This window comes from Chlamydotis macqueenii, chromosome W (genome assembly GCF_036417535.1).
Source record: "Chlamydotis macqueenii isolate bChlMac1 chromosome W, bChlMac1.mat, whole genome shotgun sequence".
NCBI classification, from domain to species: Eukaryota; Metazoa; Chordata; class Aves; order Otidiformes; family Otididae; genus Chlamydotis; species Chlamydotis macqueenii.
The window spans coordinates 49991095-50012964 of record NC_141592.1 but is presented as its reverse complement, the minus strand read 5'-3'; the positions used below and the strand labels follow the sequence as shown (position 1 = coordinate 50012964).

Below are 21870 nucleotides of genomic sequence, written 5' to 3'. Positions count from 1 at the left end.
GAGACGGTCACCAGCCCAGCCCCCGCGCCCTTCCTCGTCCGCCGGGGTGAAGCCAGGATTCGGAGCCGGCCGCGCTGTAGCGCAGCGGAGCCGGAGAAGCCAGCCGCCTTAGCGTCCCCGCCGGCGGGACGCGGAGACAGGGGGCAGTCGCCGGTGCGGGGCGGGGCGGCGGCGGGAAGTCCCCGGGGGTCTGTTGGGCGGTGGGGCCATGGCGCTGCGGGCCCGGGCGCTGTACGACTTCAGGTCGGAGAACCCGGGGGAGATCTCGCTGCGGGAGCACGAGGTGCTGAGCCTCTGCAGCGAGCAGGACATCGAGGGCTGGCTGGAGGGTGTCAACAGCCGCGGTGATCGCGGCCTCTTCCCGGCCTCTTACGTGCAGGTGATCCGCGCCCCGGCCGCCGAGCCGCCGCCGCCTGCCCGCTACACCAATCTCCCCGTTGGTGGCTTCGAGCCGCTGCCGCCTTCCGCAAACTTCAAGCTGACGACACAGCAGGCCCCGCCGGTGGCAGCGCCCGAGTCCTTCTCGCTGCCCCCCACCGCCGGGTACGCCTTCCCACTGGTGCCCTATGGCAGCTCCTACCAGCCCAGCCAGGGCAGCGATGATGACTGGGACGATGACTGGGATGAAAGCTCCACAGTGGCTGATGAGCCGGGCGCCCTGGAAAGCTCCTACCCTGACTATGAGGTGGTGGGCGGGTGGGCCTCTGGCCGCTACCGCTTGTCCACGAGGTCCGAGCTGTCCTTGAGCTCCCGCAGTGGTCACCTGGCAGGCCACCTGCACCCGCCTGGCAGCAGTGCTAAGAACTTGGCCACGGTGAGCCGCAACCTCAACCGCTTCTCCACCTTCGTCAAGTCTGGCGGGGAGGCCTTTGTGCTGGGTGAGGCATCAGGCTTCGTGAAGGACGGGGACAAGCTGTGTGTGGTGCTAGGCTCCTGGGGCCCCGAGTGGCAGGAGAACCCCTACCCCTTCCAGTGCTCCATTGAGGACCCCACCAAGCAGACCAAGTTCAAGGGCATGAAGAGCTACATCGCCTACAAGCTGGTGCCCAGCCACACCAGGCAGCAGGTACACCGCCGCTACAAGCACTTTGACTGGCTCTATGGGCGCCTCGCTGAGAAGTTCCCTGTCATCTCTGTGCCCCACTTGCCGGAGAAGCAGGCCACTGGCCGCTTTGAGGAGGACTTCATCTCCAAACGTCGCAAAGGCTTGGCCTGGTGGATGGATCACATGTGCAGCCACCCCATTCTGGCTCAGTGCGATGCTTTCCAGCACTTCCTCACCTGTCCCAGCACAGATGAGAAGGCCTGGAAACAAGGCAAGCGCAAGGCTGAGAAGGACGAGATGGTGGGTGCCAACTTTTTCCTGACCATCAGTGTCCCCACGGGCCCTGGGGCTGGCCTGGACTTGCAAGAGGTGGAAAGCCAGGTGGATGGCTTCAAAGCCTTCACAAAGAAGATGGACGAGAGCGCCCTGCAGCTTAATCATACAGCTAATGAGTTTGCCCGCAAACAAGTCACTGGTTTCAAGAAGGAATACCAGAAGGTGGGGCACTCCTTTAAGTGCCTCAGTCAGGCATTTGAGCTGGACCAGCAGGCCTTTTCAGCTAGCCTCAACCAAGCCATAGCCTTCACTGCAGAAGCCTATGATGCTATTGGGGACCTCTTTGCAGATCAGCCCCGGCAAGACCTAGATGCTGTGATAGATTTGTTAGCGCTGTATCAGGGACACTTGGCCAACTTTCCAGACATCATCCACGTCCAGAAAGGTAACACCCTTATGTGTTTTCTGAAATTATTAAGTTTTATGTATCAGTGATATGCACACAGATATAGAGACAAAGGGCTAAATTTGCTCTGCATCTGACTTGCTGGCCTTGGGTTAAATCTTTCAGTGTTTACTCAGATAAACTGTTGCTAAAAATACAAAAAACACATCAGTGACAATTTTCATTCTGTGACAAAGGTCTAGACGTTGTTGGGAATTTTATTGGTCAGAGGTTACTGTGTTTCGCTGTGTATCTCTGAAAGAAACTACATCTGCCTATACTGCTGATACATTAAATATTAATAGGCTTGTTTACAAACCCTGAAGATCAAGTGGTATGAAAACATCCATTATTCTTTGATGTATGTTAGGCATCTTAAATCTCTGATAATAAATATGAAGTAATCTGAAGATGGAGATACTCCAATTGACTACTTTGAGGTGTGCGTGGTGGTGTGTGCATTTTGCAGTGTCGGACATTCAGATGAGATGTTTAAAGCTGCTGGGTTTTGTCAGTTTGGCCATGCATTAAACTCTCTTGATGTCTTTGTAAGGATAATGGTCTGCCACAATGTTCTTAGTTGGAATTGTTCATCCTTTGCCCTTATTATAATAAAAAACATGTTGCTCACCTGTTATCCTTTCGGCATCTTTCTAGCTGATACATGCTTCTGAGGTTCAGGTTGCTGTTTGTATGGCACTTTGATGCATTGGAGAGAAAGAAACTCCAAAAATGAAAAAATCATCTACTATATAACTAGTGACACTTGTTCAGATAAATAGAAGTTTGTAGCACTATATATATGTAGATGATTTCCCAGCTGTGAAGTTAAAACTATTAATATATTCTTCACCATTGTGAGAAGACTAGCCCATCATTCATTCTTTTTGCTGATCAGGGATGTGTGGGGATTAGAGCCATAAAAGAGACCAAGAAAACATTACATATGCTGTACAGAAATGTGTGTGTGTAACAGTTATCAGAGAAAATGTGTGAGCTTCTTTATTGAAAATTATTTGAGAAATTAATAAGTGGTGTTCTGCACCACAAGAGGCAGTGCTTGAATTGTCACCCACAGTGAATCAATCTTTTGTGCCCTTACATGACATTTCCAAGGTTTTTGCATTTGGAACAGTACCTTGAGTTTTACAATAAAAGAGTTGTTGGAAGAGTGTTTTCAACAGATCAAGAATACAGGCTTTTGGGAGGTATGCATTATTGCTGGGAAAAACTGAGGAGGCAGAGATGATATAAAGTGCACAATTTACAACAACTATTTGAAAAAGTAAGCTTTTCATTAAAATTACATGCATCGAAGTCAGATTTCTATTCTCCCATTGAATCTTGAAAGTCGTGAGTGGAAACCTGATCGATATTACTTTGAAGAGAAAAGGGAAGTGTACAATCTAACCTTGAAGGAGTTGTTCTATTAGCTGCTGTGGTATTGTGTTCTGATAACAACTTTGAAGTATTTTAAATTTGGAGAGAAGGATGACTTTGGCAATGTCTTGTGTTTGGGAGTAGAGGATTTTTAAGTGAGTTGTCAACTAATAATAGGATTATTTGTAAACTTCTGGAAAAAAAACAAAGAGAGAGATTTTTTTATTAGGTGGAATAAAACAACAGATTATATATACTATTTAAATACTATATCCTCAAGCTTTAAGACTATATAGAGTTCTTAATTGTAATGTTTCTGGAGACTTTACTTTGAGGAGAGGATTTGGAATAATAAGATACGTGTTTGACTCAACCCATATTTCCTTCAACTTGCATATCTCTGTTTCCTTTATAGTTCTGTTTAAATTTGCACTTATTGGTTAGGTTTACCGTGCTGAACCAGGGAAAGCTCATCTAAATGAGCTTCCGCTAGACCAGTGCATGAGCATGATGTATGTAGAGCTGATTTTGTGCCAGAACACTGTCCTGGAACTGGTTGGAGAAACGTACAGTTGGTCTGTGTGCAGGTGTTAGTGCTCCAGCACCCCTTGACTGACACTGCCTTCAACACAATATATCCCTGGTACATACTTGCCATCAGAAAATGGCATGGACTTGAGATATTGGTCTCTTGCATGTCCATGTTCATCATAGGAATAGGGTTGGAGCTGGATTATGTGTTTATTGTTGTCGTTCCCTTTACAAAATAACCAAACTGGAAGAAAACTGAGAGGAAGATGTTTTTTACCCCCAGTATATTGCTGTTGTATTACTTCTAAGAGTTACTTGTAACAAGGTATAACTTTTCAGTTGCAAATTGTAAACTTCAGATGAAAATATGAACTGTTTGGTGTTCTTACAACATAAGAGCTTTCTTTTAAATTTACTAACTGAGATAAAAACCAAAGCCTTTTCTAGACTCCATTACGATATTACCCTAGACTTAAGAAGGACCAAAAAAATAAAGACTGTTATGCCCAAAACATACCCATATTTGTGGGTAGAATATTAGACTGCTTTGTCCTGTTATGGGTTTGCTCTACTGTAGATAGTTGAACAGCTGCTTAATGTAATTTAGAAGTGTGTTTTGTGGCATGGACTGAGAAGTCTGCATGTCTGGGGTTTTTGAATAATTTCTGCAACTTTTCTTCTGCAAAAAGAAAGCCAGAGAATCTCTGAGCCAGAGATAAAAATTTCCCTCTGTTTAGGCTTTATTTTTCTCCTAGAATTATGAACCAAAGCCATGTAAGCCCCGCTATTGCTTTGTCTGCATATCAGCAGGAAAATGTGTTAACCATTGTGCTTGTAATTGCTTTTGGGTCCAGGTCTTTCTGCCTCCTGTGTTGAGGACATCATACATTAAGTATGCAGAAAGGGATTGCCATTTTGGTCACTTGTGTAAAACACGTAGAGCAATGGACTATGGGAATATTTTCAAACTGCTTATTATCTTAAATATAGAATCATAGAATGGTTAGGGTTGGAAGGGACCTTCAAAGGTCATCTAGTCCAACCCCCCTGCAAGGAGCAGGGACATCCCCCACTAGATCAGGTTGCTCAGAGCCTCATCCAACCTGGCCTTGAATGTTTCCAGGGATGGGGCATCTACCAGCTCTCTTGACGACCTGTTCCAGTGTTCTATAACTCGCATCGTAAAAAATTTTTTCCTAATATCTAATCTAAATCTATCTCCCTCTATTTTGAAACCATTACCCCTTGTCCTGTCACAACAGGCCCTACAGAAGAGTTTCTCCCCATCTTTCCTGTAGGCCCCCTTGAGGTATTGGAAGATCATGATAAAGGTCTCCTAGGAGTCTTCTCTTCTCCAGGCTGAACAGCCCCAACTCTCTCAGCCTGGCCTCATAGGAGAGGTGCTCCAGCCCTCTGATCATCTTTGTGGCCCACCTCTGGACCCTCTCCAACTGGTCCATGTCCTTCTTATGTCGGGGGCTCCAGAAGTGGACACAGTACTTCTGGTGGGGTCTCACCAGGGCAGAGTAGAGGGGGAGAATCACCTCCCTTGACCTGCTGGCCACACTCCTCTTGATGCAGCCCAGGATGCAGTTGGCCTTCTGGGCTGCAAGGGCACATTGCCTGCTCATGTTGAGCTTCTCGTCCACCAGCACTCCCAGGTCCTTCTCCTCAGGGTTGCTCTCAATCCATTCTCCACCCAGCCTGTATTTGTGCCTGGGATTGCCACGGTGTACATGCAGGACCTTGCACTTGGCCTGGTTGAACTTCATGAGGTTTGCACGGGTGTTACGACCCAGAGCCGTAGCAGGTTTGTGATTCCCTTGGACTAAATTCAGGTGAAACAACACCAAACAATCGATTTAGGATTTTATTTAACGTTTAGAGGAACGATTTAACTTTGAAAACTTGGAAAGCATAAAGGGGGTTGATAGCCGGGGTTCTTATCGGGATATTTTTAAGAAGGAAGAAGAAAATAGAAAAGAGAAAGAGGGAAAGAGATATCACCACCCTTGGATCCAGTGATGACGGGCAGGCACACGGATCCTCTGGTGGGGTGGCGGGTGCGCGGCTTCTGGTGGTGGGGGCCACGGTGGTGGGCGGCCATGATGATCTTCCAGTGGGGGCTCACCACGTGGCTCCCTCAGGCAGTGTCTTTTATAGCCTAATCCCCACCTCCGGTTATGCCCCTTGAAGACTGGTATGGTCTGGTTCCAGAGTTCTGAGTCCTCTGTACAGGCGCAAAGCGGGAACTGAATGTGAGGGGTGGTCAGAAGCCCCTTCCTCAGATGACCGCTGTGTGACCCCTGGCCATATTTGGCAAGTTGTTAACAGGGGCCTGGGGAGCTGCATATCTCCCATGCGGCCTCCACCTCCCCTATGCAGACTGCAGACTGCACCCGGCGCCACAGCCACAACAATGTTTGAGACATTAACTCTCAGTCCCTGACAACGGGTCCACCTCTCCAGCCTGTCAAGCTCCCTCTGGATGGCATCCCTCCCCTCCAGCGTGTTGACGGCACCACACAGCTTGGTGTCGTCGGCGAACTTGCTGAGTGTGCGCTCTCTCCCACTGTCCATGTGGCTGACAAAGATGTTGAACAGGGCCGGGCCCAACACGGACCCCTGAGGAATGCCACTCATCACCGGTCTCCACTTGGACATCGAGCCATTGACCACCACTCTCTGAGTGCAGCCATCCAGCCAATTCCTTATCCACCGAGTGGTCCGTCCATCAAACTCGTGCCTCTCTAGTTTAGAGAGAAGGATGTCGTGCGGGACAGTGTCAAATGCTTTGCACAAGTCCAGGTAGGACTTAGGGACCTTAGGCCCTTTTCTCACAGCCCTTTGTTCAGTGGACTCGGCCAGGTCTAGGGCGGACCTGCCACTGGCCAGGGCCGAGCCAATTGGTGATAGTGATAATGTCTCTATGATAACGTATTTAAGAAGGGGAACATTTCAAAAAAGGAGTGAAGAAGCAGAAGCACAGGCAGAGGGGGAGGCACAAGCCTTGTGGGCCTCACGGCCCTCACCCTCTGGCCTCCCATTGAGTGGCTATCTGGGCCCGATTCAGTCCAGATGGCCTGGCCTGGCCCGGCCAAGAGAAGGGAATATTATAGTATTATAAAGGCAGAAGAGAATTGTTTGCCTTTTTAGTAGGAAGACATCTACCTCTTTGAGTTTGGACTTATATAAAACTGCAAACAACCTGAAAATCATAGAATCATAGAATAGTTTGGGTTGGAAGGGACCTTTAAAGGTCATCTAGTCCAACCCCCCTGCAAGGAGCAGGGACATCCCTGACTAGATCAGGTTGCTCAGAGCCTCATCCAACCTGGCCTTGAATGTTTCCAGGGATGGGGCTTCCACCACCTGTCTGGGCAACCTGTTCCGGTGTTCCACCACCCTCATCGTAAAAAATGTCTTCCTTATCTAGTCTGGATCTACCCTCTTTTAGTTTAAAACCATTACCCCTTGTCCTATTGCTACAGGCCCTGCTAAAAAGTTTCCCCTCATCTTTCTTATAAGCCCTCTTTAGGTACTGGAGGGCTGCAATAAGGTCTCCCTGGAGCCTTCTCTTCTCCCTCACAGGAAATATGAGAGATTGTTCAGTAGGGCCTGTTGCAACAGGACTGGGGGTAATGGTTTCAAAATAGAGGGAAGTAGATTTAGATTAGATATTAGGAAAAATTTTTTTACAATGAGGGTTGTAGAACACTGGAACAGGTCGTCAAGAGAGCTGGTAGATGCCCCATCCCTGGAAACATTCAAGGCCAGGCTGGATGAGGCTGTGAGCAACCTGATCTAGTGGGGGATGTCCCTGCTCCTTGCAGGGGGGTTGGACTAGATGACCTTTGAAGGTCCCTTCCAACCCCAACCATTCTATGATGCTATGATTTTTTTCTAAGGTTTTGCTTAAGCCATTTTGGAACCTTATCTTGACCCATATAGATAACCAGACCTTATCCTGGGCCGTTTAGATAACTGGGGAAGTGTGGGGGGGTCCAGAACATGGATTCAGTCAAGTAGATTGTGAGCTCCAACAAAGAAAGGAAAAGAAAAAAACAGAGATAGACAAATAGGGTGATCAGGGAAGGGTATAAATATTGTAACTCTGAACTAAGAAGTGTGCCTCTGCTCTAAGACACACCCGACTCAGCTGACTCACAAATTAAAGATGCTTTGCTCCGATGACTTTGTCCTCTGCAAATTATTCAGGGCAAACGGTTGTTTCTCACAATTTGGGGGCTTGTCCGGGATAACTTCGCTTCCACGTCTGCGGAGCGGGGCAATGGGAACAGAGGGGCGCGCCCTGCTGATTTCGACAGTCTCCGCCCTTTTGCCTCGTTTCGTGGGAACGGCAGGCAATACCTGGTCAGAGGACTCCCAGAGCAAAAAAAGGGGAGTACAGGAACTGAATTAATTAGTGCATAGCAGCCGACAATTTCTGTGCACGGGACCCAGGTAAGAAAATTGACTGTTGAGTAATACTCCGGCGGCTAAGAAAGCGGGGCTGAGAGTGTGTGACTGAGACGCAGAACTGCCTGCAAAGCGAGTGTGGAGTCCTTCTAACTGGATTTCCGTCCCTCCGCGAGGAGATCGTCCGGTGAAGGGACGAAGCAAAAGAATTTTTGTTTGAACGTGCCCCGCGGGAATATGGGGAATAAGTCCAGACAAGAAAGGGGGAGAGGGACCAAGGAGTCCTCTCCGAGCATACCTCCTGACAGTCCTCTGGGGATGGTGCTCAGACATTGGGGGCAGGAGGGAATGTCCTGCACCTGGGGATGATGCTTAGGCATTGGGGGCAGGAGGGAATGTCCTGCACTCGAGGGAAGGTTAGGAAGCTGTTCATGAATCGTAAGATGAGATCTTACGTAGAACAGTGTATACCGGGTTGCTAGCACCTCACTGGTATACTTCTGGGTACATTTTGGTGTACGGTTTGGGAATACTTCGGTGTTCATTTGGGAACATTTTGATGTTCATTTGAGCCCTCTTCGGTTCTGATGTTGGAAATTGTACTCTTGGATTTCGCAATTTCAATAATATAAAAGATAATGAAACACTGTTGAAGATGTGTATGTATGTGTGACTGAGTAAGACGTGCACGAAGCGAGTGTGGAGTCTGGATCTGTGATTCTGTTATTCCGTGAGGGAAATAGCTGGAGAAGGACAAAGCAAGAGGATAAGAGTGAATGATTATTTTATATAATTTTTTTGTGTGTGTGTGTTTGTGGAGCATTGTTGTAAAGTAACTCCTGGTTGAATAATGTAATGGGTGGTCAACAGAGTGGGGAAATTTTGAAAAGAGCCCGTTAGGATGTATCCTGGCACATTGGAAAGATATTGGAAGACCACCGGAAGGGAACGTAAATAAGAAAACTTTAATCAAATATTATAATCAGTGGTGGCCGTTATATAAATTGGATGATAAGGAAAAATGACTGAATAATGGAACTTTGAATTATAATACTTTATTACAAATTGATGCTGTTTCTCAGAAGAATGATAAATGAGATGAGGTGGTATATGCTGATATGTTTTTCACTTTAAGAAATCATCTTGAGTGGCAAAAGGAATGTGGTATAAATTTGGCCCCTCAGAATACCCCTTGTTTTGGCATTAGAATCCACTGGGAATTGCCAAAAGATTTGAATTAATAATTAACAATCAAGACCCAGACTGGAAAGATACAGACATAATGTTAGATGCAATGACTGAGACTGAGGAACAGTTAATTAAAAAAAACCCCTGAACTCATGTCCAGGCTCAAATTACAGCCGGAATATTGGCAGGGGGAGTTGATCACTATGTTCCCCTGACTGACCCAAATTGGGATCCAAATGATAGTGCAGACTATCGCATATTAAAGTGATATCAAGATTGGATAAAATTTGGACAGGAGAATGCAATCCCGAAAGCTGTAAATTGGTCAGAACTTTATGCTGTGAAGCAAGGGCAAACTGAAACCCCCAGGAATTCCTAGACAGATTGTGATTGGCAATGTGTAAATATACCACTTTAGATCCCTCATCTGATGTAGGGCATCAACAATTGGTATCATTGTTTTTGGACCAGTCATCAGAAGATATTAGAAGAAAACTCCAAAGACCAAAAGAGCCTGAAGTGTGGGATTTGGAGAAGTTAATTGAGGAAGCCTGGAGGGTGTATAGGAATAGGGAAAATAATGGTAGGAGAAAATTAAGTGGAACAATAGTCATGGCAACCATCGCGGTGTTAGGACAACAAAGATCCCAGAGACCCCCTGGAGGCAGAGGTAGAGGAGGGCCTCCTATGGGAGCTTGAGGGGGTTTCCAAGCAACATTTCGATCAGACCAGTGTGCTTACTGTGGAGAACAAAGGGCACTGGAAAAGGGAATGCCCTAAAATAAGAAAAATAAAGCCTGAAGAGTTTGCTGAAGTCCAGTGATGGGGACCTGGGGAATCTACCCTAGTGGATTCACTGGTAAATTAAAGCTCGGGAACCAGAATGAGGAGGTAGAATTTTTAACAGATACAGGTGCCTCATATTCTGTATTAAATCAAGAACTAATACCCATAGGTCATGATTTTGTAACTGTAATAGGAGCCACTGGCCAGCAGAAGGAAGGTTTTCTTTCTACAGCCCATTAAATTCAAGATTGGAAAACAAATGGGGATACACAAATTCCTTTATTTACCACAATCTCTGAAACCTTTACTTGCATGCGATTTATTAGAGCAATTGGAGGCACAAATAATTTTCGAAAAGGGTAAAGTAGAATCCAAAGTAAAAGATGATTGATTAATGGAAGTCTTAAGTTAGGCTATGATTCAAATTGAAAAACAAACTGAGGGTACCTCCAAAATTGGAGAAATGCTAGATCAAATGTATCCAGGGGTATAGGCTTCTGGGATTCCTGGTAAAGCAAAAAATGCTGTACTGGTAAAGGTGGAATTAAAACCTGGTTCTGGTACAGTTAAAATAAAACAGTATCCTTTAAGATTGGAAGACCAAAGGGATATAAAAGAATTAATTAAACAAAAAAACCCAAATAAATAAACAAACTGTTCTGGTTTTGTTTAGTGAGGGGGAGCCTAAGGTGGTAGCTTCTGTAGGAAAATGCTAGAAGTTGTTCCTCTTTGTTCAGTGGACTCGGCCAGGCCTAGGGCGGACCTGCTGCTGGCCAAGGCCGAGCCAATTGGTAGCAGAATGTTCTGTGATAACAACTCTGCGATAATGTATTTAAGAAGGGGAAAACAGAAAAAAAAAGAAGAGAAGATGTGAAGAAGCTGAGCAGAGGCAGAGAGGGGGAGGCGCGAGCCTTGTGGGCCTTGCAGGCCTCACCCTCTGGCCTCTTGCCAGGTGGCCGACTGGGCCCAACTTGGCCCAGCCCAGCTGCAAGAAGTGGAGAGGAGATGAGATGTGAATGACATGTGAAGAGATCCTGAGAGGCATCTGCTTGCCTGTTGTAAAGAATTTTTTCTTGTGAGAGGAACGGCTGCAGATGCCAAAGTCAGTGATGAAGGAGGGGGAGGAGTAATGTGGCTCCTGGCCAAGATTCCCCTGCAGCCTGTGGTGATGACCATGGTGGAGCAGGTTGTCCCCCTGCAGCCCATGGAGGTCCACGGAGGAGCAGAGATGCACCTGCAGCCCATGGAGGACCCCATGTCGAGGCAGGTGGATGCCTGAAGGATGCTGTGGCCCGTCGAGGGCCCCTGGGGCAGCCCGTCTGGAGGGACTACACCCTGTGGAAGAAATCATAGAATCATAGAATGGTTAGGGTTGGAAGGGACCTTCAAAGGTCATCTAGTCCAACCCCCCTGCAAGGAGCAGGGACATCCCCAACTAGATCAGGTTGCTCAGAACCTCATCCAGCCTGGCCTTGAACGTTTCCAGGGATGGGGCTTCCACCACCTCTCTGGGCAACCTGTTCCAGTGTTCTATAACTGACATTGTAAAAAATTTTATCCTAATATCTAATCTAAATCTACCCACCTCTATTTTAAAACCATTACTCCTTGTCCTATCGCAACAGGCCCTACAGAACAGCCTCTCCCGATCTTTCCTGTAGGCCCCCTTGAGGTACTGGAAGACCGCTATCAGGTCTCCCCAGAGCCTTCTCTTCTCCAGGCTGAACAGCCCCAACTCTCTCAGCCTGTCCTCATAAGAGAGGTGCTCCAGCCCTTTTATCATCTTCGTGGCCCTCCTCTGGACCTTCTCCAACTTGTCCATGTCCTTCTTGTGTTGGGGGCTCCAGAACTGGACGCAGTACTCCAGGTGGGGTCTCACCAGGGCAGAGTAGAGGGGCAGAATCACCTCCCTCGACCTGCTGGCCACGCTCCTCTTGATACAGCCCAGGATGCGGTTGGCCTTCTGGGCCGCAAGGGTGCATTGCCGGCTCATGTTGAGCTTCTCGTCCACCAGCACTCCCAAGTCCTTCTCCTCAGGGCTGCTCTCAATCCATTCCCCGCCCAGCCTGTATTTGTGCCTGGGATTGCCATGACCCAGGTGCAGGACCTTGCACTTGGCCTGGTTGAACTTCATGAGGTTGGCATGGGCCCACCTCTCCAGCCTGTCAAGGTCCCTCTGGATGGCATCCCTCCCTTCCAGCGTGTCGACGGCACCACACAGCTTGGTGTCATCGGTGAACTTGCTGAGGGTGCACTCTATCCCACTGTCCATGTCACCGACAAAGATGTTGAACAGGGCCAGGCCCAACATGGACCCTTGAGGGATGCTACTCGTGACCGGTCTCCACATGGACATTGAGCCGTTGACCACCACTCTCTGAGTGCGGCCATCCAGCCAACTCCTTAACCACCGAGTGGTCCGTCCATCAAACTCATGCCTCTCTAGTTTAGAGAGAAGGATGTCATGCGGGACAGTGTCAAATGCTTTGCACAAGTCCAGGTAGATGATATCCGTTGCTTGTCCCTTGTCCACTGATGCTGTAACCCCATCATAGAAGTCCACCAAATTGGTCAGGCACAATCTGCCCTTGGTGAAGCCATGTTGGCTGTCACGAACCACCTCCTTGCTCTCCATGTGCCTTAGCATGGTTTCCAGGAGAATCTGCTCCATGACCTTGCCAGGCACAGAGGTGAGGCTGACCGGCCTGTAGTTGCCCGGGTCTTCCTTATTCCCCTTTTTAAAAATTGGGGTTATGTTTCCTCTTTTCCAGTCATCGGGGACCTCACCAGACCGCCACGATTTCTCAAAGATGATGGCCAGTGGCTTGGCAACTTCATCCGCCACTTCCCCCAGGACCCGCGGATGGATCTCATCAGGTCCCATGGACTTGTGCACCTTCAGGTTCCTCAGATGTTCCTGAACCTGCTCTTCCACTACAGTGGGTGGTTCTTCATCCTCGCAGTCCCTGCTTGTGCCTTCCACAGCTTGGGTGGTGGGACAAGAGCCCTTATCAGTGAAGACTGAGGCAAAAAAGTCACTGAGCACCTCAGCCTTCTCCATGTCCTGGGTCACCAGGACACCGGTTTCCTTCCAGAGGGGGCCTACATTTTCCCTGGACTTTCTTTTGTCCCCTACATACCTATAGAAGCTTTTCTTGTTGCTTTTTATATCCCTGGCCAGATTCAGTTCTGTCAGGGCTTTAGCCTGCCTCACCTGATCCCTGGCCACTCGCACAGCCTCTTTGTAGTCCTCCCAGGCTACCTGTCTCCGCTTCCACCCTCTATAGGCTTTCCTCTTCACTTTCAGTTGGTCCAGGAGCTCCTTGCTCATCCACGCCGGCCTCCTGGCCTTTTTGCCCGACTTGTTCTTCATCGGGATGCACCTCTGCTGAGCTTGGAGGAGGTGCTCCTTGAATATAGACCAACTTTCCTGGGCCCCTCTTCCCTCCAGGGCCGCCTCCCATGGCACTTGGCCCATCAGGTCCCTGAAGAGGCCGAAGTCTGCCCTCTTGAAGTCTAGGGCAGAGAGCTTGCTGTGTAGTTTCCTTGCTGCCCCGTGGATCTTGAACTCCACCGTGTTGTGGTCGCTGCAGCCAAGGCTGTCCTTCAGTTTCACATCCCCCACCAGCCCCTCCCTGTTGGTGAGCACAAGGTCCAGCATGGCACCCCTCCTCGTCGGCTCCTCTATAGCCTGCAGGAGGAAGTTGTCATCCACGCCGGAGCAGTTTCACGAAGGACTGCAGCCCGTGGGAGGGACCCCACGCTGGAGCAGGGGAGGAATGCGAGGAGTTCTTCCCCCGACCATGAAGCAGCAGCGTAAAACAACGTGTGATGAACTGACTGCATCCCCCATTCCCCCTTCCCCCCTGTGCCGCTCGAGGTGGGGGGAAGGAGGTAAAGATAATGTTACGCCTGGGAAGAAGGAGGGATGGGGGGAGGTTTATCTTGTTCTCTCTCTCATTATCCTGGTGGTTTTAGTAATAAATGAATAGTTTTCCCCAAGTTGAGTCTGTTTTGCCCATGACAGTAACTTTAAGGATTTTCTCCCTGTCCTTATCTCAAGCCTTGATCCTTTTTTTCCTTATATTCTCTCTCCCTATTCCCTTGGAGGGTGGGGGGAGTGAGAGAGAGACTGCGTAGTCTGGCCCCGACTGAGGCTGATACTCCAATTTTACTGGTAAAGAAGCCAGATGTGAAATACAGAATAGTACAAGACTTAAGGGCAGTAAACAGAATTGTGAAAGATCTATATCTGGTAGTAGCAAACACATACACCTTATTAACTAGCCTGAAAGAAATTTATGAATAGTTCACAGTATTGGATTTACAAGATGCATTCTTTTTCCTCACCTTGGCCCCTGAGAGCCGCAATCTATTTGCCTTTGAATGGGAAAACCCTGATTCAGGACGTAAAACTCAGCTCACTTGGACAGAGAAAAAGGACTACGAGTATCCCAGACTAAATTACAGCTTGTGGAGAAGGAGGTAAAATATTTGGGACATTTAATTAGTGAGGGAAAAAGGAAAATAAATCCAGAACGAATTTCTGGAATCATTGCAGTATCACTTCCCAGGACAAAAAGAGAGATTAGGAAGTTTTTAGGCCTCCTTGGGTACTGCCAATTGTGGATTGAAAATTTTAGCCAGAATGTAAAGTTTTTATATGAGAAACTTCAAGGGGAAAGTGGGAAACCTGAATGGACTGAGGGGGAGCGGGAACAGTTTGTGAACCTAAGAAAATTATTAATTCAGGCACCAGTGTTGAGCACTCCCGTCTTGGAAAAAAACTTTTTCACCTCTATGTAAATGTGGAAGACGGAGTGGCCTATGGGGCGTTGACTCAAATATGGGGAGGACAAAGACAGCCTGTGGCATACATCTCAAAAATGTTAGATCCACTTTCTTGAGGATGGCTTACATGTGTACAGGCAGTAGCAGCCACAGCTCTTTTGGTGGAGGAAAGCAGAAAACTGACGTTTGGGGGAGCATTGATCGTGTTTACCCCACATGCAGTTAGAACTATTTTGAGTCAAAAATCGGGAAGGTGGTTCACTGATTCCAGGATATTAAAATACAAAGCAATCCTGATGGAAAAAGATGATTTAGTGTTAACAGTTGATAAAAGTTTGAACGCCTCCCAGTTCCTGTATGGAAAAACTGAAGAGGGAGCTCCAGAACATAGTTGTTTGGATATTATTGAATATCAGACCAAAGTCCGAGAACCCCACTGTCTGAGGGGAAATGTCTTTTTATAGATGGATCCTCGAAATACATTAATGGAAAACGTCCTAGTGGTTACGCAGTAGTGGATGGTGAACAAAATAGCACAGTAGAAAGGGGAAGGCTACCTAGTAATTGGTTGGCCCAAACATGTGAACTATATGCCTTAAAGCGAGCTCTGGAGTTGCTCTAAAGAGAAGAAGGGGCTGTTTACACTGATTCCAAGTATGCTTTTGGGGTGGTACATACCTTTGGAAAGATTTGGAGAGAGCGGGGACTTATTTCCTCTCGAGGAAAGGAGTTAGTACATGAGCAATTGGTATTAGAAGTATTAGAGGCCCTGGGCCTACCAGAAGAGATTGCTGTAGTCCATATAGCAGGACACCAAAAGGGTGGGACTCTGGAGGCAAGGGGGAGTAGACTCGCTGATGAACAAGCCAAGGAAGCAGCCTTGGATAGGGGAACTAGAATGCTCGCCTTAGTGCCTGGAAATAAGGAAACTCCATTAAAGGTTCCGGTGTTTACCAAAGAGGAGGAAGAACTCCTACAAAGGACGGGATGTGAAGAGACTCAGGAAGGAAAATGGCTCCTACCTGATGGGAGACAAATACTAAATAAAGCTATTGCTAGAGAAATATTAATCAGGTTACATCAAGAGACACACTGGGGAACCCAGGCCCTGTGGGATCAGTTTTTAAGGACTTATGGCTGGGTAGGAATATACACTGTGGCTAAACAAGTAACTGAGTGGTGTCTAATTTGTCAAAAGGTAAACAAAAGGGTAATGAGAAAGACTCCGAGCGGAGGAAGAAATTTAGCCCTTCGACCTTTTCAAAGTATATGGATAGACTATACTGAACTCCCTAGAATACAACGATGGAAATATTTACTAGTGATAATAGATCATCTCACCCACTGGGTGGAAGCCTTTCCTACTGCAACTGCCACAACCTCAAATGTAGCTAAGATTTTGTTGGAACAAATCATCCCTAGATATGGCATAATAGAAAGAATAGACTCTGACAGAGGAACTCACTTTACTTCAAGGATCTTACAAAGTGTGTGTCAGGCCTTGGGAGTACAATGGGACTTTCATACATCATGGCATCCTCAAAGTTCTGGGCGGGTTGAGAGAATGAATGCTACTCTTAAAATGCATATCACTAAATTAATTGTTGAAACTAGGTTACTATGGACCAAATGTTTACCTCTGGCACTGTTAAGAATTAGAACCACCCCCAGAAAAGACTTGGAAGTATCTCCTTATGAAATGTTTTTTGGCTTACCTTATTTGGGAAGAGAGGAGGGGTTACCAATCCCTGAGATAAATGATCTGTATCCTAAAAATTGTCTGTGTGCAGGAACTCTTTCTCTTATTGACCTAAGGAAAAAAGGGCTATTGTCTCAAACAGCACCCCTGAACTTGTCCATACACCAAGGAGATTGGGTACTGGTGAAGTCCTGCAGAGGTGATGCCTTGACCCTGATGTGGGAAGGTCCTTTACAGGTGCTCCTGACCACAGAAACGGCTGTCAGAACCAAAGAAAGGGGGTGGACACACATAGCCAGAGTCAAAGGACCAGTGGAAACACATCCCAACAACTGGACTGTGATGCAGGGAAGTGACCCTCTTAAGTTAACTTTTAAAAGGTAAAATCCAGAGAATTGTACATTTCACCCCGAGAATGACCGTGAGCCAATTTTATTGTGAAATGTAACGACAAGTAGAGGTTGTTCGGATCCTCTGCAGAAAAGGGGCAAAAACCACAATTCAATAATAGGTGATTTAAGTAAGGAAGGGATATTGAAGATACAAGGAAGATTGTGGGCCACAGTGTCTCTATGTAGTCAATGTAATCAATGTAATCCCATTATCGTGTCCCATTGTAAGGATTGTTGGAAAAATGGGAGACTAGATACACAGAAAGGACATTCCTGGTATTGCCAGGGGTGTTGGCAGTGGAAGACAGTGGAAAATTTAGATACAGACTTCCACTACCTCCTGTGCGCAGGGCAAAGAATTCCGCAGGCATAAAAGAGGACAGATCAAGGGCAAGACTGGATTAGCCTCTCTATTTGCCACTAAGAAGACACCTATACCCTACTGTTGGCTGCAACCCAACAGGTATGGGAAGTGGAAATATACGCTATACCAGACCTTGGTCTAACATAATTTGGGTCCTCTGCATATGCCTGAACCTCTCAACAGCCTTGCCCTTCTTTACAGAATGTTATCAAACGGTCCATTGGGGAAGAGGATCTGCTTATGGCTTTACATACCACACCCACATTCACTCAAAATGTTATGATGGCTCGCCTCAAGAGTGTAGTGAGTCAGGACAGACCTATTGGAAAGTTAAAAACAAAGGAACTACTTATGGGAGTCATGGCGGAGAGCCATGGGTTTGTTTTAGTAAAATGGGACAATGGGGCATGTCGGATGGAAGGGAATACCAGGATCAAGCCAAAGAAATGTTAGTTCAGAACGTTATTACAGCCCTAAAGAATGCAACAATAACGAGAACTCAGGGAAAGACCCAAAACCAAATATATGAGAAAATTAGAAAGGAGCTGCAGAAGCCTTTAGGACTTCCCTCTATAGGGAAGAACCTGTTTGTGGATCTTGCTGAAAGGATAGCAGAATAATTGAATGTTACCAACTGTGGGGTTTGTGGGGGTCTTCTAATGAGTGAAGAATGGCCATAGAAAGGGATCAGTTTAAGTCACCTCCAAATTCTTAGGTGGAATCACACCATTACTTCAGTGGAAGATAAACAACCTCTCAGATGGGTGTTAGCTTCAGAAACCATTGGTGAGGAATGCATAAGACGAAACGAGGCTAAATTTGACAAATGGGTAGGGGAAATGCTCTGTAAAAGAATTCTAGCTTTTTGTTATGTGCGCTGACTGGTTTAATGTTTCTCCCCTGTATTATCCCCTGTCTTATAAGACTTATTACCAATACAGTAGAAGGAATGCAGATAACCAATATGCCGACAAACCCAAAAATAACAACAGCCCAGAGAATCATGGTTCTGAAGAGAAGAGATTGGAAGCAGGAAGAACGAGACAAGAAGCTACAATTGATTCTGCATAATTTAGAGCAAGAATGTGGGCTTCAGCAAAAATAGTAAAGAAAAAGAAAGAGGGGGAACTGTGAGAAAAGAGCCTAAGGTTTTGCTTAAGCCATTTTGGAACCTTATCTTGACCCATATAGATAACCAGACCTTATCCTGGGCCGTTTAGATAACTGGGGAAGTGTGGGGGGGTCCAGAACATGGATTCAATCAAGTAGATTGTGAGCTCCAACAAAGAAAGGAAAAGAAAAAAACAGAGATAGACAAATAGGGTGATTGGGGAAGGGTATAAATATTGTAACTCTGAACTAAGAAGTGTGCCTCTGCTCTAAGACACACCCGACTCAGCTGACTCACAAATAAAAGATGCTTTGCTCCAGTGACTTTGTCCTCTGCAAATCTGCAAATTATTCATGGTGAGCGGTTGTTTCTCACAGGGGAAACTTCTAGCAGCTTCTCGCAGAAGTTGCCACTGTAGCTTCTCCTGCTACACAAAACCAGCACAGCTGTATTTGCTCATCTTAGGACAGTAGTGGAGCTAAGCAGATGATGATGGACAAGTAAACACCATAAATTGTGCTCGCTCTTTGCTTCCCTTCAGCCTTACAGAGAACAACATCCAAAGGCAGGTCTTTCATAGCTCCCCAATAAAGTAGGTATGTATGCATAGGTGGAACCTGCATTTTTAATTCTTCTCTTGATAATGATATATGTATATCAATATGCGGTCTTAGCTGCCTTCTCCTGTCCACCCACATCCCATGAATCTCAAGAAAATTTTGAAGAAGTTACCATAACGATGCTTACAGTCATTTTGGTCGTGGCTTATATTCGTCTTCTACAGGTCCGGAGGAGACATTTCTGCTCATATGTCAGTTTTACTAAAGATTAATTTATATCACACATGCACAGCATAATTTTTGATTTAGATTGTTGTCTTGGAGTCGGCATTATGAATAGGGCATTTACAAAAGCTATTAAGAGTCTATAGCATCATTCTGACAGAAAAGTGCCTGTTCTTAACATCCTAAATAGGAGAAATTAGTGATGCTTACACTGTAATAGACCAACTTAAACTCCGTAAAAATCAAGATTTGTCTTAAAAGCCTGTTTGGTGCCAGTATTAGATGTAAGCTAGTAAGAAGTACTTAAAATCACTGAAAGGTTTCATCTTGGTACTTCTGCAAATTGTGATTGCTTAAATTTTCAAGTGCCCACCCTGAAAAGCAGGACTGTCTTTTCAAGGAGCTAATGTACTGCATTTCTAGCAACTAGCCTAGTTTAAGTTTCACTCCTTTCTGTACCCCAGCATCAGCTGAAGTCATACCAAAGAAAAACTCCTTAAATGGTACATATGAGTGCTAAAAAGCACAGACTGTCTTAGAATTGGGCAAAACCAACATTACCTAGTGTTTGCCTCTCAGACTGTGGTGCAAAACACTATGTTTGTGATAACGGACAACAATATACACAATGTAGCTGGATTTAAAAATCAAATTATTCCTGTCGGACCCCTTTTCAAACATCACTCTAGGTACCTGTAAAGTCAGAACTACTCATGAACACAGTTTAAACATGCTGTAGTGGCTGAAATAAGGTTGTTTGTTTGCTGAAAACATTGTCTATGTACAATTAGAAATTAGTTTTAAAGTCACTACATTCAAGATTTGAATGGAAAACTTCCATCAGATTTTGCACATTTTTTACATGCAGTTACCTGGCAGTATGGGCTTTTTTTTTGTTTTGTTAATGGGGTTATGCGTGGCAGTAGGTGCAATAGACAGGTAATTCTGTAGTGTTTATTTCATTTATTTTGCCATCTTACTCTCACCTATTATCAACTGTTTCAAAGGCAAACGATGGCTTGTTGTTTGCATAGCAGTGTGGTGTAACTTGGCTGAGTGAAACATTCATACTGGAGGTGCTGCACACCAAAACTTGTAGATTCCTCTGGGAGACTCTAGAGCTGAAATGCACATTGCCACTGTGATAATTTAAATATTTTTTTCAGTAGCATGAGCATTTCGGAGACTCTGAACGTGCACAGGTATAATTACAGTCTTTGTAGATCTAGATAAATAAATTGGCCGTGTATGCTCTTCCTATGTGTGTGTACACTGACTTGCAGATGTATGCACAATGAGTCTAATCAGGTCTTAAACATGGCATTATTAAAAAAAAATATTTAGACATGTATTGTGTCCATTAACACTGGTAACTCTTTAAAACTGAGTAACATTTGACACTGTGCATTCTAACACCATCATTAATCGATTATATATTAATTAAATCAATGTAGATGTTAAAACAACCAGATGAGAATAAAATTAATCAAGTTTCTGAAATCTCTAGCAAAGACTGTTTTATTTTTGTGTTTTCTCTGAATTGTGTAGATTAGAAGGTGATTTCATTTTGAACTGAAGAATGCAATTCTGGGTGATAGCTTTCAATGAGCTTTGCAACTGGGTAACCGGATGTCATAGTTTAGCCCCGATCAAGACCAGACTACGCAGTCTCTCCTTCACTCCCCCCACCCTCTGAGGGAATAGGGAGAGATAATATAAGAAAAAAGACTCGAGGTTTGAGATAAAGACAGGGAGAGTTCCTTAAAGTTACCGTTGCGGGCAAAACAGACTCGACTTGGGGAAAACTATTCATTTATTACTAAAAAAACAGCAGGATAATGAGACAGGGAACAAGATAACCTCCCCCCACCCCTCCCTCTTCCCAGGCTTAACATTATCTCTACCACCTTCCCCACCACCAAGCAGCACAGGGGGGAAGAGGGAATGGGGGTTGTGGTCAGTTCATCACACGTTGTTTTACGCCGCTGCTTCATCATCGGGGGAACAACTCCTCACATTCTCCCCCTGCTCCATCGTGGGGTCCCTCCCATGGGCCACAGTCCTTCGTGAAACTGCTCCGGCGTGGGTCATTTCTTCCACGGGGTGCAGTCCCTCCAGAACAGCTGCCCCAGTGGGCCCTCCATGGGCCACAGCCTCCTTCAGGCATCCACCTGCCCCAGCCTGGGGTCCTCCATGGGCTGCAGGTGGATCTCTGCTCCTCTGTGGACCTCCATGGGCTGCAGGGGAATCTTGACCAGGAGCTGCATTACTCCTCCCCCTCCTTCTTCACTGACCTTGGTGTCTGCAGCTGTTCCTCTCACAAGAAAAATTCTTCACAACAGGCAGGAAGACACCTCTCAGGTTCTCTTCACATCTCATCTCCTTTCCACTTCTTGCAGCTGGGCAGGGCCGAGTCGGGCCCAGAGGGCCGCCCGGCAGGAGGCCAGAGGGTGAGGCCTGCAAGGCCCACAAGGCTCGTGCCTTCCCCTCTCTTCCCCTGCTCAGCTGCTTCACATCTTCTCTTCTTTTTTTTTTCTGTTTTCCCCTTCTTAAATACGTTATTGCAGAGGCATTATCAGGGAACATTCTGCTACCAATTGGCTTGGCCTTGGCCAGCAGTGGGTCTGCCCTAGGCCCAGCCGAGTCCACTGAACAAAG

At 46.3% G+C, this 21870-nt stretch overlaps 1 protein-coding gene across 2 annotated transcripts in view; it reads left to right on the top strand.

Moving 5' to 3' along the window:
- Positions 1–208: 208 nt before the first annotated feature.
- LOC104478347 (sorting nexin-18) overlaps positions 209–21870 on the top strand; it is a 60120-nt gene continuing 38458 nt past the window's right edge. Inside the window, exons 1-2 of one of the 2 annotated variants that reach the window (XM_086769539.1) lie at positions 209–516; positions 574–1766. In XM_086769539.1, the coding sequence (XP_086625665.1) occupies positions 209–516; positions 574–1766 (1501 nt within the window). Of the gene's footprint in view, positions 1767–21870 lie in introns of both variants that reach the window. The other variant, XM_086769537.1, reaches the window with a different exon arrangement.